This window comes from Aspergillus mulundensis, assembly GCF_003369625.1.
Source record: "Aspergillus mulundensis strain DSM 5745 chromosome Unknown scaffold_2, whole genome shotgun sequence".
NCBI lineage: Eukaryota > Fungi > Ascomycota > Eurotiomycetes > Eurotiales > Aspergillaceae > Aspergillus > Aspergillus mulundensis.
In genome coordinates, this window is record NW_020797890.1 from 3729864 (window position 1) to 3744214 (window position 14351).

General features: G+C 51.0%; 5 protein-coding genes across 5 annotated transcripts; 4 read left to right on the forward strand and 1 right to left on the reverse strand.

Annotated features, from left to right (window-relative positions):
* Positions 1-1105: 1105 nt before the first annotated feature.
* Positions 1106-3592, forward strand: DSM5745_03830 (putative chitin synthase activator (Chs3); the record flags this gene model as incomplete). The annotated part of the gene is made up of 5 exons (XM_026745846.1): positions 1106-1164; positions 1313-2051; positions 2106-2225; positions 2281-3519; positions 3581-3592. The coding sequence occupies 5 exons, from the start codon at positions 1106-1108 to the stop codon at positions 3590-3592; spliced, it is 2169 nt and encodes a 722-aa protein (XP_026606712.1).
* A 971-nt stretch (positions 3593-4563) lies between these two features.
* Positions 4564-4992, forward strand: DSM5745_03831 (putative TBP interacting domain protein; the record flags this gene model as incomplete). Its single annotated transcript, XM_026745847.1, has 2 exons — positions 4564-4905; positions 4960-4992. 2 exons carry the CDS (start codon positions 4564-4566, stop codon positions 4990-4992), a joined length of 375 nt encoding a protein of 124 aa, XP_026606713.1.
* Positions 4993-5987: 995 nt separating this feature from the next.
* Positions 5988-7826, forward strand: DSM5745_03832 (putative spindle poison sensitivity protein Scp3; the record flags this gene model as incomplete). The annotated part of the gene is made up of 3 exons (XM_026745848.1): positions 5988-6192; positions 6298-6419; positions 6501-7826. 3 exons carry the CDS (start codon positions 5988-5990, stop codon positions 7824-7826), a joined length of 1653 nt encoding a protein of 550 aa, XP_026606714.1.
* Positions 7827-9349: 1523 nt separating this feature from the next.
* Positions 9350-12207, reverse strand: DSM5745_03833 (putative RSC complex subunit (RSC1); the record flags this gene model as incomplete). Its single annotated transcript, XM_026745849.1, has 4 exons — positions 9350-10333; positions 10392-11732; positions 11788-11950; positions 12041-12207. 4 exons carry the CDS (start codon positions 12205-12207, stop codon positions 9350-9352), a joined length of 2655 nt encoding a protein of 884 aa, XP_026606715.1.
* Positions 12208-13341: 1134 nt separating this feature from the next.
* Positions 13342-14316, forward strand: DSM5745_03834 (ubiquitin-specific protease OTU1; the record flags this gene model as incomplete). The annotated part of the gene is made up of 1 exon (XM_026745850.1): positions 13342-14316. One exon carries the CDS (start codon positions 13342-13344, stop codon positions 14314-14316), a length of 975 nt encoding a protein of 324 aa, XP_026606716.1.
* Positions 14317-14351: the final 35 nt, after the last annotated feature.

The window sequence follows — 14351 nt, forward strand, 5'->3', positions numbered from 1 at the left end:
TACGGAGTACATGTACTTTGGTCGGAGTGTACGGAATGTGTGGGCACGTACACGGAGCATACCTTGAGTGTGGAGGGAGGATAAGACGTCATTCCCGATATGAATATCAAAACCAGGCTCATGGTTCTCCATCCAAATATGAAATCAGGAGTCCGTGACACTAAGCTGGTGCATGCCCCTGCATGGATGTCAGGGTGATAGGCCTCAGCCGCTTTGGAGGCAATGGACAAGTTTTCTGGGAAAAAACAGACGCTGCGGCTACTGTAGGTAAGCTAAGCCAGATAAAAATAGCTCCTCCGAACGGCTGAAAACTAAAAGTGAGCACTGAAGCAGACACGACTGGTTCGCAGCGAGTTCTATAATATTCACCCCTTTTTTTTCAGTGCGAACTCAGACAGAGGCCGCAGCGACAGAGATTTGAGAAACAAGAATGATATCTAATAATACACTCAAGCCTAACGGGCTCAGTGCTGCTGAGTCCTAACACCGAATACAATAAAAAACCCGCGATCCCCGCCGCCTCCGTACCTAGAAACAAACCCGTTCTTGATACTGATATTGTCCATCAGATCGCTGTCTCCAAACTCTTCCTCGCTTACTACAGAGTAATTACTGTCAGCTCAATAATTCTCCGACTATCAAATCTAACCCTTTCCACAACCCCATCGCGGTCAGGCACTACTGTTTGTTCTAGCGGGGTCAAGCGTCAGACCGAGTTCCCCCCTCCTTGCTAGGTAGTACTCCGTACTACTAGACACTGCAAATCCTTTCCCTTCCTGAGTCTATCATCCATCCTCTTGCTAAGTCTTGCGCCTTACGAGCGTTTCTCCATCTCGTCATATTATTATTTTTGTCCCGCTCTCTTCCTCTCTTGTTGAAATGCGATAAACCATCCGGTTCCAAGACCCTGAACAGTATAGCTCTCGCCTGACGTCTGACTCCGAGACCCAGCAAATTATTGGCAGGGTGGACTCCGGGGACGCCAAAAAGGAGAAAAGCAAAGAAAGAAACGTTTCTTAGTCCAGGCTTCCGAACGCGGCTTATTCTGTGAACAATGAATCAACCACCACAACGCCGTGGCCAGGGAGGTCTGGGTGCGACCTGGATGCCAGGAGGCGATGACCAGTACTTCATTCCCGAGCTGATTTCTCCTTCTCCTCAAAGGTGCGTCCGACCGCGTTTTCTTCCTAGTTCAAGAGTTCAGCCCCTCAGCAGAACAGACACACCGCACAACCACGTATATATTAATTCCCACTACTCCTCCTTTTTTGGGGTGAATTGCTGATTGCAGAACAATAATTTTGTCAACTAGCAGAGTCATGCCAGAAGTCCCGGAGAACATGCAGGACAACATTGCGCAGCTCGAACATCAGGCTCGCAGCCCCAACCGCATGCAGTATGGCCAGGCCCAGTATGAGCGTTCGCGCTTCCCTGAGCGGTCCTCCTCCGCTGCCGTCGTCCAGGGACAACCTATGCAATCTGGCTATGAGGCCACTCACTACGAGCAGTCTGCGGCTGTATACGACGTGATGGACTCACCAAACTTCTCCCCCTTTCCCGTGTTGCGGAACCCGCCACCAAACGTTCCCCCTACCGATGAACAGCGCGAGGCGAACTTGGAGAAGGCACGCGTTCCCGTGCTATCCTCGAACGACCCAGAAATGCAACTGGCTTGGGCCCAGGATGTGCTCGCGCACGTGGAGGTCGCTGTGCAGAATGAGGCCCGTTTGTCTGTGATCCAGCCGCCGCGCCCCCAGACTCCTTCAGTTGAGCGGCAACTGCGGAACGACGCATTGAACATCGTCAATTTTCTGGCTGAACAATACCATCCGAAAGCGGAATTCATCAAGGGAATGTGGTTAGAATTCGGCAAGTTCGGATTCCGCGTGGATAAGAAGGAGGCCTTCCGCTGCTATTCAAGGGCTGCGGAAAAGGGCTACGCGCGGGCAGAATATCGTATCGGGATGCAATTTGAAAGCTCTGGAGAGCCAGAAAAGGCAATCAGGCACTACGAGAAGGGTGTCGCATTCAAGGATTCTGCCTCTTACTACGTACGTCTACTGGAGCCCCAGAGAACATAGCGCACTCTAACCGACTTGGTAAAGCGTCTGGGTATGATGATACTGCTTGGACAGCATGGACAACGTCAGGATTACCGATTAGGTCTCGAGTACATCAGTCTCGCTGCGCAGTCCTGCGACGAGAATGCGCCTCAAGGCGCCTACGTGTGTAGTCCGCATCTGAACCCAAACATCTGGAAACTGACAACTTTCAATGCAGGTTTACGGCATGCTTCTCGCCCGGGAACTACCGCAGGTGAACGTCCCAGAGACCTATCTTCCTCTCGACCTTAACGCGGCACGCATCAACATCGAAAAGGCCGCCTATCATGGATTCGCCAAGGCTCAGGTGAAGATGGGAGCCGCATATGAACTTGGTCAGCTTGGCTGCGATTTTAACCCGGCATTGTCCCTACATTACAATGCGCTTGCTGCGCGTCAGGGCGAACCTGAGGCAGAAATGGCTATCAGCAAGTGGTTCCTTTGCGGGCATGAAGGCGTTTTCGAGAAAAATGACGAGTTGGCGTTCTCATACGCCCAACGTGCGGCTCAAAGTGGTCTCCCTACTGCTGAATTCGCACTAGGTTACTTCTATGAAGTCGGAATATATGTCCCAGTCGACATTAAAGAAGCTAAAGGCTGGTATGCTAAGGCTGCAGCGAGCGGAAATAAAGACGCCACGGGCCGGATCGACAGCATCTCACGGTCAAAGACCTTGTCTCGCCGAGACCACGAAAATGTCGCTATCGCTCGAATCAAGTCCACTCGCTATGGAAATCACCAACGAGGAGCCTCAAACGCAAGTGCAATGCAGCCTGTTACCGAGAGTCTTGAGATGCCGGACCCGTCCAAGATGAGCATTTCGGATTCCGGCCCACCTTCTGCTGCTCCTTACCCCGACCGACCCGCGCCTCATGGGCGCCCGGGCTATCCCCCTGAGAATCGGCCCAGCTCTGCCTTTGGCATCAATCCGAGTATCCGCCCCAACGTTGGCCAGTACAACCGTGCAGCTTCGTATGGACCCGGCCCAATGGGTTACCGCTCACCAGGCTCTTCAACTCCACCCAACGGCCCAGCACAACCAATGTCGGCGGCCCCCAAGTTAGACATCGGCTACTCTGCGCCTATGGAGCCTCCGAGACAGGATATGCGAAGACGGCCCCAACGTCTGGATAATGTGCCAGACAGGAAGCCCGCGCGGACGCCTGTTTCGGGTGTGTCCTCACCGCGTCCTTCTCCTTCTTCCGCAAACTTCCCCCCGCGCGCCGAGTCCATGCAATCTCCCTCCGCTACACCCAAGCCTGGGTCCGCTCCTCCCTCGGCGGCGGTGGCGCCGCCGCAGACTGCGCCAGTGGCTCCTACCAGCCAAAAGCCCGCCCCACCCGGTCGCCTACCCGGCAAAGGCCCAAAGACTTTCGAGGAAATGGGTGTCCCACAAGCCCCGAAAGAGAGCGATTGCGTAAGTGGTTTCTCATGCATGCTAGGCGATTTCTCCGTCGAGACCTCTAACGCTTTTCTAGATTGTCATGTGATACCCAATATTTCTTTTGCGTTTGCATTTATATTATCCATTTCGTGTAAAAATTGGGAGTTAACAAGACTCATTCTGCTTTATAGCTAGGTTATGTTCCGGTGTGGGCATCTGTTATGGATGAAATTTATAGCAGCAGTTAAGTAGGTAAAGCATTATTCTTTGTCCAACGCTTCAGCCTGGCATCCTTGTCCTTGTTTTCAATTGCATGGTTTTTGTTTGCATAGATCTAGTAAATTTTATCTGGCTCCTCCACATAGTTAATACTGAGGTTTCTGTGTCAGCACCACGCAAAACCCTGCCTATCCTCCTATCTTCCCTCCGTTCTTCATTATACCTTTCTCCGCCTCACTCACACATCTCAACCCTAGCCACGATATTTCACACAGCATTTGTCATGGCTCAAAAGAAAGGAAAGACTGACAAATCAGCTAAAGATGGTGAGCTCCGAAACCACAGCTTCAATGGTTTGTGAGGAAGCTAACATCTATTGAGCTTCCTTAGAGGGCTCTGCGCTGATCCTAGATTACCTGCGTGGGTGCTAGCCTTGCCTCCTCAATCCATTCTTGAGTTGCTTTGACCGCTGATGCCACCTTGAGTCTACAGGGAAGCAGAAGTATGGCCCATCCTGATCATGAGTTTGTGTGGCATGGGAATGACTGACGGGTAGTCGTCCTTACTCGGCACTTGATATCTCGACAAACCTACATAATAAGGTCACCAAGAGCAAGTTCATCTTCTTAATCTGCAGTTATTGTGCTAAGATGAAAATACACGCAGCATATGCTGTGAGAACTTTACGTGAACTACACCAAAAAAAGGAGATTGAGTGTCGAGTAGCCGGTGAGCTTTCCCCACGTGCCTCAACTAGTACAACCAGATAATAACACCTCTTAACACGAAGGAAAGCAAACAGTCTACCATGCGTTGCAAGAAGAGCCCGATAATAATGGCTCTAACGTTGTGGCTACCATGGATGAGGAGATCGAAAGCCTACAGGAGCAACTCCCCTGTCTGAAGGAGAACGAGAAGAAGATACAAGGGGAACTAAACTCTCTCAAAGCAATACCCTTGCTCTCGGAACTTCGCCTCGAGATCGGAAAGCTCGATGATGAAAAGAAGTCGCTTGCTGCTCGTTTGGCCAAGGTGCATGGTGATAACTCGACCGAGGTGTCTCTCCAGGAGAAGGAAAGCGTGAGGAAGGACTGGAAGATGTGGCAGAATCAGCGTAGGGCTCGGGCTAAGATCTGTCGCGATTTCTGGCGCAAGTGTTCTGAAACACTACCCGAGGGCGTGACTGGAGAGGAGCTTTGGGTACGACATTGCTTTTATGTGTCTACTGTGCTGACTGCTGACGCCTTCTCGCAGGAGAGCTTGGGGCTTGAAGGGACTTTGATGTAACAACAGCAGATACCTAGCGGAGTAGCTTTGATGCCCGCATACTTATCAATCCCAAAGGTGTCAAGAGAGAAAAACGAGTCGGCAGTGTTCAAGGTGATAATAATACCAAAACTATTATTGCTCCTTACGCAAAACCGTTGCCCAAGTTGTATTCGTCTGCACCTCTCGGCGAGTCGGCGGAGTCGGCAATGAGCACGAGAAGAGTGTGGGGGGCCGGTTGCACTTACTGAGTACAGATAACCTGCGATCGGCGGGCCCTGACTGACTGACTCTTGCCGGGCTAGGTAGATCATTGCCTCATCCTGATTAGATGGCTGCGGGACTTTGAGGCTGCTTGTACTCCGTATACCTGACGAGTCAGAACAAAATGAAACCGACTGAGACAACAACAATTGAACAAAACAGGTACCTGCGCGGCGCTTGGAGGTCTCAGGTAGATTAGGTTTAAGCATGGCGCATGATGTCGCCAGATGAACCATGTAGGTGGCGTCATGTCAGGCAAGAACGGAGTATCACTCCATTTTCTGGTGGCTGCCATCCCCATCGTTCATCTGATATCTGATGTTCCCGTTCGGGGAACGCTTCAGTCTGACCAACCCACCAGGCGTGTTGTGTGTATATAGTATTCAACTCGCCGGACTCTTGATTGCGTCGGCTTCAAACCCCGGTCTTGCTTGATCCGTGTTAAAATGAAAACGTGGAGGTCGTGGAGAGCACGAGTCCGAAGTAAACGTCAGTCAATACCTACAGAGTGAAGGTGAGCCTCATCCATCAGCTGTGAATGGACCCATCGCTGCCCTTCTGGACCTTTTCATGTCAGTCTCGTGGGTTGACATTTGACAATAATAATATCATCAGAGACTCGATCGCGCCTTTAAGGTAGATACCTTAACACTCACACCGCCAACGGTCCCCCACTCGCAGGTCGCCTCCGTCGGATCAACCCCTCCAATTTTTGCGTTAACTGCCTCCCCGAAGCGCCCTGGAGATTGCAGATGTCGGCTTCTCGCAGTTCTCCGACTCAACCCTCCGCTGGTAATCCTCCTAGCTCGCATAGCCGGCTCTCAAGTGACATGAAAGGTCGAGCACCCCTCCCGGTTCCCCCCGGATCGCAGCAGCTCCAAAACGGCCATTCTCGCAATCCCTCCGGCTACGACATGGCTGCCCGCAGTCCTCCAAATCAAAGCAGTGAGCCTTCCAGTCCGTCGTTTGTCCATTTGATGGTTTTACAGAGTCTGCATCGATGACTCATTCCTACCGTCCATCTTCCATGATGGGAGCTAATTCGATCACTGTGTGTGACAGACACGAAGCATGTGCCCTGCAAGTTCTTCCGTCAAGGAGCCTGCCAGGCTGGACCTGCTTGCCCCTTCCTTCACTCCACAGATGCCGCGATCGAGTATGCTCCCTGTAAATACTTCACAAAGGTACGTGCTTTCATCACCACGGTGTCCCGCTTTGGTGATACGCTCTATCTCGCTGACTGTGTTTGGCCTCCGCGGTAATAGGGTAACTGCAAGTTCGGGGCAAAATGTGCACTTGCTCATATTCTGCCCGATGGACGACGAGTCAACAGGCCTAGTGGTGGGGGAATGGGGATGGGTGGCAGTCATCTCAATCTGGGCGGCCGGGTCAATCCTCAGGCGTATGTCAACCAAGATTCCGCACTGACCAACTCTGTTCTCTCGCAACAACGCATGAACGGCCATGACCCCAGATATGTCTCTCAGCTCCCTTCGCAAGAGGAATTCGCCGCCCTACACCCGCAGCCGCAGCCGCAGCCCTATGATACCATTCCCTCGATTGACACCGGGCTAGCCTCCGACGGCGGCTCCAAGTACGGCTCACCGGTTGAAGAGCTACGGTTTCCCATGTCCCCAAATCACAGCCAGTATTTAACTGCCCTCGATGCGCCGCTTCCCGCCTCTTTTGATAGCCAGGGAATATCCCATGCCGCTCGTTATGGTCCAGTTGCCGCTTCCGTGCCTTCCAGGTTTGGCTTAGATCTGGCCTCCCCACCTGCACAGAGAACAAACCCGCCGCGAACCTTCCGCGAACCTTCTTGGGGCGCTGATATGAAGAAGCCTGCGTCTTCGTTTATCGGTTCGTCGCCCCCTGGTACGCTTGAGGATGGAATTGGGTCGCGATTCTTGCATTCGCAACGACCTGTGAAATCGCGGATGCTCTCCGCGAGTGTTCCCCGTCCAAACGCTCTGGGCGACTGGGAGGATAGCAATTTCCCCATGGAAGAAGATTATCTGCCCATGAACCTACATGACGATGTTCTCACTCCCCAGGAAAGACTTCGCCGTTTATCTCGCACGGACAATGAGCTGAGCTCTAGCCATCGCGACCTCAGCGGGTTGGGCATGAGCACCAGCTTTTCAAAAGTCAACTCTCCTCTTGCCTCGAGTCCGTCTCGATTTGGGGCGCTGTTCGCCAAGCAACGCCAGCAGAAGAAGGAGGAAGAGGCGCATCATGGATCACTTACACACATTGGGTCTCCTTTGCGGGAGTCATCTTTGCACTTTGGTGGAAGCCCCAGCCTCGGCCCTATTGGTAGTCCGCCACGGACATCCTCAGCTTCTGTGATCTCCCAGCAACTCAGCGGTCTGTCTCTGCACCCATCTTCGGCGCGCCATACTCCATCAGTGGCTGCTAGCAGCCGCCCAGACCTCACGGTGTCGTCACCCGTCAGCACCAGCAAAATCGAGGAGGAACAGGAACAGGGCGAGGGAGATCTCGTCTTCTCTATGGAGGAAGAAGACAGCAATAAAAGAAGCAGCAACGAAGAAACCGCGTCAGCAGGAAAGACGTCTAGTTTACAGGTCTGATGACGGCGGGCCATTTTCTCCGAACAGGAAACAAGATTCAGCACGAATACACGAATAAAAGATGAGCGGCTATCATGCCTCGGCGCTGGTCATAATCATCGTTCACAAAGGATCACCACCCGCATTACTTGCAGTCTCAGGGGAAATTTTTGCATAGATCGGTTTAAGCGATTTCTGGGAGTTCAGTTCAGTCTTTTGCCACTCTTCAAGCACGCCTCACCCGCAACTCTATCATGGTCTTCACAACCTTGCATATCATCACCGACTAGACAAATCTTGGTGTTCTTTTTTTTTTCTATCATAAGGGGCGTTTCAGACTGGGTGATAAGATGCTTGATGCAGGTGTTAAAGAAACGGTTTTGTATCTGTATTTGACCAGGCATCTTTTCCCCTTCATTTTCTTATACTTCTCGTCAAGGCGTCTCTCGTGGTTGACCAAGTTTGGAGCTCTCAATTTTTCATCTTGTTTCTATGTGAGCTGTCATTTATTGACCCTGCCTTATTTTTCTCGTTGTCTTACTGCCGGACCCTACTCCTTTCACCTATCCTATCATCCGTTCTCCAACCGTTTTTGTACATTCTATGCTCTCTCTCTCTTCGGGTATTTCCTGATATGTATGCAACTCACGAGTCAACGATTGATATATCTCCTCCCGTTCCGAGTTTTCTCTTCGTAAAATCATATTGCATTAACCGCTGAGTTGAGTAAAATGGCCATCATCATGTCGCATCATACCCGACATCTTCCAAGGGATACGTTCCGGATTCCTGGTAGAATCTGTCCAAGTGTGTAGCGAGTGCCCTTTTCGATAGTTTCTACAGCTTGTAGTGCAAATCTTAGGGGGAAGGGCTGGGTTGAAGATATCGCACACTGGACTAAAACCGAAGAACATTTTGAGTAGATAATGATTTGCACCCACAAAGCTCTCGATGTTTCACTGGATGCATAATAACTGTTATTCTGGGCTGGAGACTCAGTCATGTTTCCTATAGGTTGCTGCAGTACTGGTGCCACATAGCCCTAAACTGGATCGACCTGCCAATGAGCAAATATATATGGCGGTACCCAAGTGTCAGGACCATGAACAAACAATCACTACAAAATAAAAAGGCGGGTCTCAATAATAACAAATCAACTAGTGCACAAATGGGTATATTGTTACACATAAAGCTCAAAAGCCTACATTCCTCACAACCCTAAGATTATTCCTCAATGGATCAGGTGAGGGGCCTAATATAACAATGTGAAACTCAACAGTTTCAGGCGAACAAGAACAATATCGCCGTAAAGCTACAGACACGTTGTATCGCTGGATTGAAGCTAATATACAAGAAAGGGATATAGGTAGCCTAGTGAATGATTCTTAGTGTCTGGCTGATTCAACCATTGAACACCCCTTTCCGCCTTGCACCGAATCATATAAAGAGCAAACCAGTAGCCCTGCTGATCTAGATGCCTGAGATCGAGACGCCAGCAAGCTCCCCGCAAATAATCTGAGGTCTGGGAAGTCAAAGAGCTGGATTTAGGCGGCGGGGTCAGTCTCATCTAGGTATATCCCACTGCCTTTGAGACTAACGAATGTTGCCCTGGTTGAGCCCCCTTGGATATGCGCTACCTTTGCTCGAATGGCACGATCTGCTAGGATTCGTTGCTCACGAGCCTTGATGTCCGCTTGTCGAGCCGCCTCGGCCCGGCCCTGATACAAAGCCTTGTAGATCTGGTTCGTGCCGTTGATGATATCCTTTGTCATGAAGTCAACAGCTTTTACGGCCGCGACTTCTGTTTGCGCCACGAGAGCTGTTTGCTCATCGGCGCGCCGCCGTTTGATACCTCGCTCTCGTTCCTCTTTCTCAGATCTTTCCTTGCGTTTCTTGGCCTCAACAAGTTTCCGGCGCTCCTCCTTCGCGGCAAGGTACTTTAGCGAGTGGCCTAGTTTTTGCTGAGCCATTGACCCCATATCCAAAGGCGCGCAAGAGAAGAAAAGCACATGCCCGTGGTCATCGCAGTGGAATTGGTCACGGATATCCGCTGGGATGGCCGCATTGGCGGTGTCGCTTAGATGGAACACTTCAATTGGCCGGGGAGCGTTAGGATTGTACACAGTAGGAGCTCCTGGCGCACGGCTCATTTGATATGGCGTGTATTGTGGACCCTGAGAGACAGCATATGGTAGAGGAGTAGTCGGTCCTTGATAAGCCCCTGGCATTGGACTCTGAGCCACAAGTCCGCTTGAGCGTCTTTGCTGTAGGGCTGGCTGGTAGGGGACCTGAGATTGATGATAAGAAATGGGAGGAACTGGGACTGGAGAACGTTGAACAGTTCCGATATGTGCAGCGGGCGAACGCACCGCAACGGGACTCGCCGCGGCTATAAGTGCGGCAGGACTGTTCATAACGGGCTGTGTGGGCGCCTGGCTCATCGATGCTTGTCTAGGAACTGGCGGTAGAGCCGATGAAGGAATATTTGCGGGAGGTGGTGAAGGAGTTGGCTCTGGAGGTGGAGATTCCTGCAGAATATGTCAATCTGGGATGAACGCTGTATTGCATGAGTAGAATACCACTTACGTTTTCATCTCGAGGACGACAGTGAACTGCACCTACTACTGGGGGTGCATTTTCTGCCCCCCATGTTGGCTTTGGTAGGTCATCTGTCTCTTTCGCATCACTTTTGAGGAGGTGTTTGATCGGACTGGGGATTTTCTTGATCCTGCGAGGAACGTCATACAAATCCATCTCGTAGTCCTTCTCACGGACTTCATCGGGGAGGCAACTGGCCCATGTTTTTATTTTGTTAAGTTTGTGTTTTTCCTCATTGTACCGAGCCTCACACACATAGATTTCTTTATCGAGAGGAAAGTCTCTGGGCCTTCCGCGATTGTACCGTGTGAAAAACATCACGAAGCAACGGTCAACAATCTCATCGATTCGATGATCTCGGTATTGGCCCGTCTTGACAACCTCATTGGGGTAGAAGTGCTTTTCATAATGGTGAACCGTTTGCTCCGGGCGATAGTACCAGCAGGCATTAATCCATTTCTCGCCCTCAGAGTCCTGCCAGGTCCGGTAGATTTGCGCCACAATTGGCTTGGTTACATCATTAGGGTTCTGAATATGCACCCAATCGCCAACCTTCCACAGTTCCCCCTTGTAAAGAATGCCGTCGGGAAGTGGTAGGCGACCGTCTTCCATTAGATATTCGCTGTCGGGTTTCTTCTTCTCAAGATCTGCAAGCCTTCTTGCTTCCACTTGAAGGTCTACCGCATCCTTGTAGATCTGACTCTCGGATTGATTGTAGGCTTTCGCGTTGTTGAACATTAGGTCCATATCCTTCATGAAATGGTCCACTGAGTTATACTTCTTCCGCTTCGACTTCCGCTTGATGATATCGATCGCAACAGGTTCTTTTATTTCGATGTAGTAGTCCGGGTATACGCCCTTGTCGGGAAGGCGCTCAAAATGTCGAACTTTTAGTTGGTTCCCAGGCCCTTTTGATTTCCGGATCCCCTTCAAGACCGCCTTGATTCTGGCTTCCATCGGTGTATCGACACGTGGAGGACGGCCTCGCCTTTTCCTTTGCTCGGGATCCGCAGATTTACTCCCGTCATCTTTAATGCCGTCTCGTTTGGACCCGGGGCGAGGACCCCTCTTCTTTCTTTTGCGGCCTTCGTCATCCGAGTCATCATCGTCATCATCTTCATCTTCGTCGTCGTCGTCGTCGTCGTCGTCCTCTGGCAAAGGATCCGGCTCCGGAATTTCACCCAAGTCCGGCAGTTCAGCCTCTTCCGCAGTGATGACACCTGCTTTGACTAGCTTCTGCAATTCATCAACGAAGGCATCTTTGATCACGAGCGAATCCTCGTATGCCTGGGAGTCAGGCCGGTTGTAGGTTTGTGCATTATGGGGGATCTGCGCAATAACCAATATCAGTTACGAATACAAGGTCTTCGCCGGCTAAGCTTACCAGGGCGCAATCTCGCACGAACTCAGAGACGCTCTTGTACTCCCGCTTGTTTATCTTTGCCTTCAGGATGCTAAGAGCCATAGGCTCTTTGATAATATCGTAATAATCGGGAACATTGCGTTTGTTGACGCTGCGGTGGAAGAGTCTCGAAGGGTCATGACCACTGTGTGGATGAATATGGGCGTGAGCATAGCCTTATTTGCGACATCATCCTCCCTTGACATGTCGCACCATCGGTCCGGCAAAAACTTACTCTGCTTCTCGAACCTCATAGATGGCCAAGACAACATCCATCATGTGTTTCCATTGTTCATCCGCGATGGCGCTGGCGACGCCGTTTTCCTTGCAATCGCTCTCAATCGACTGGACGGGCTCTTCAGGAGTTGGTTGCGCTTGCGACGGTTCGGAGTCCCTCTCCATCGTGTTAACCACCACGAGCACGTGGACTGCACCGCAATACAGAACAGAACGGTTGAGATTGCCGGGAGTGACTCGTCAACTGATTTCTTTTCACCGAGAGAGTATCTCAACGTCAAGAAGCACGCAACAGCAACGAGCAGAGGTTCTGCTGCCAGTATGCTGACTAAGGACCCTGATTGATAACTTACCGCAATACACAAGTCATGTATTTATACGGTATCATTACGCCTCTCCTGATATGATAGAGTAATTAAGGTAGACGCTCTGCGACAGGGCTGCCAGGTGCTTAACTGAGCAACGAGTGGAGATTTGCGTCTTGCCGCTGTGAAGTCAGGGTTGCAACTCTTCAAACCCAAAAGATCTCTGCGTGGACCTAGGACCGAGATAGTCAGCACTTTAGTATAGCAGTGGATCCCTTGAAAATCAGCCGCTATGCTTGCCTACTGCGCTGGCACCCTCATCACAAAGTTTCTGAACGGGTTCCCAGGCAGGAAAAGTGAATACAAAGAACCGATGAGATCTCTGTCCCCAGATCATACACGGTTGATGAATTCTGGGTAGATAGATGTTGCATTAACTACTGCTGACTGTCCGTGCGATGTCGTCCTACTCTGGAGTCGGGCCTTAATTAATACTTAATGATTACCCGTATTGTGCACAAGACTATTGCGCACAGATGCTCCAGCCCTAATATTACAGATAATGCAGACTGCAGTGATTTACGCAGCGGGTCATCCTTCGCCTGAAAGGACCNCCCCCAAAATAGATACATGGATAACAGGGCAGGCCGCAAGGTGAGATCTTTGCGGAAGCGGATGCTGGCTGGACATTTCCCCGCATGCAGCATTGGCGGTTGTTAATCCTCCGTAAAGCAAAGCGCAAATTTGTTGCTCATCAGGACACTACCCGCAACTTGAAGGGCCTGTGAATACCAGTGGCAATCAGATCTTCAACAATCAGAGTCCGCTGCCCTGGATTCATGATTGCAGCCATTGGCAACCTGTGCCCCACTCATTCGATCTACGTCACTAATCACCGGCAGGGGCGATAGTACTAGTACCCAGGACTCCAGGAGTTTCATCCTCTCTTCTCTTATCATCCTGTTTACTACACATCTGCTTACTCTTTTCGAAGATGAGAGTACGGATACGAGGACCCTCTGGGCAATATACTGCCATCCTGGCCGAAGATGCAACTATCGGAGATCTACAGAAAGATATTGCTGAGAATACGGGATTGACCGCATATGACGTGAAGTACGGCTACCCGCCGAAGCCGCTATCGTTGGACCAGACAGGAACGCATCAGAAGCTTACCGAGCTCGCCATCCAACTGGACCGGGAACAACTGATCATTTCCGCCAAAGACGGGCCATGGACCGAACTAGCCACGACGAAAGAAGCCGCTTTAGTCAATGCACAGCCATCATCTCCGAAACTCTCCTTATCACGCAAACAAAAACCCGTTGCCGAAGATACACCGAAAGTCTCCTCGGCGGAGCATGGGGGCATATTCGTTCTGCGGGTTATGCCGGATGACAACTCGTGTCTATTCCGCGCAATAAGTACAGCACTCCTCCCAGGTGCAGACACCATGGTCGAACTCAGATCGGCTGTGGCCGAAACAATTCAGAATAAACCCGACGAGTACTCATCCGCTATCCTAGAACAACCCCCGGATGACTATTGTCGCTGGATCAAGAATGAGACTTCCTGGGGCGGAGCGATTGAATTGAGCATCTTGAGCAAACATTTCGATATCGAGATTTGCTCGGTTGACCTTGGAAACCTTCGTGTAGACCGTTTCAACGAGGGCCAAAGCAGGCGGTGCTTCCTGGTCTACTCTGGCATTCACTACGATACCATTGCTTTATCGCCTTCTGAGAATGCCTCACCCGATTTTGACACTACCGTCTTCGATGCATCGGATTCCCTGGCGCTTGACAAAGCATTAGACTTGTGTAGGCAGCTGCAGGAGAAGAATTATTATACTGATGTGGCGGCGTTCCGCCTCCGTTGTAACGACTGTGGTGATATACTCGTTGGGCAGCAAGGTGCCAAGGAGCATACAGCGCAAACTGGGCATAGAGACTTCAGCCAGGTTGCATAAGGTCCGAATTGCAAGCTGCCGGCTATGAAATTGGC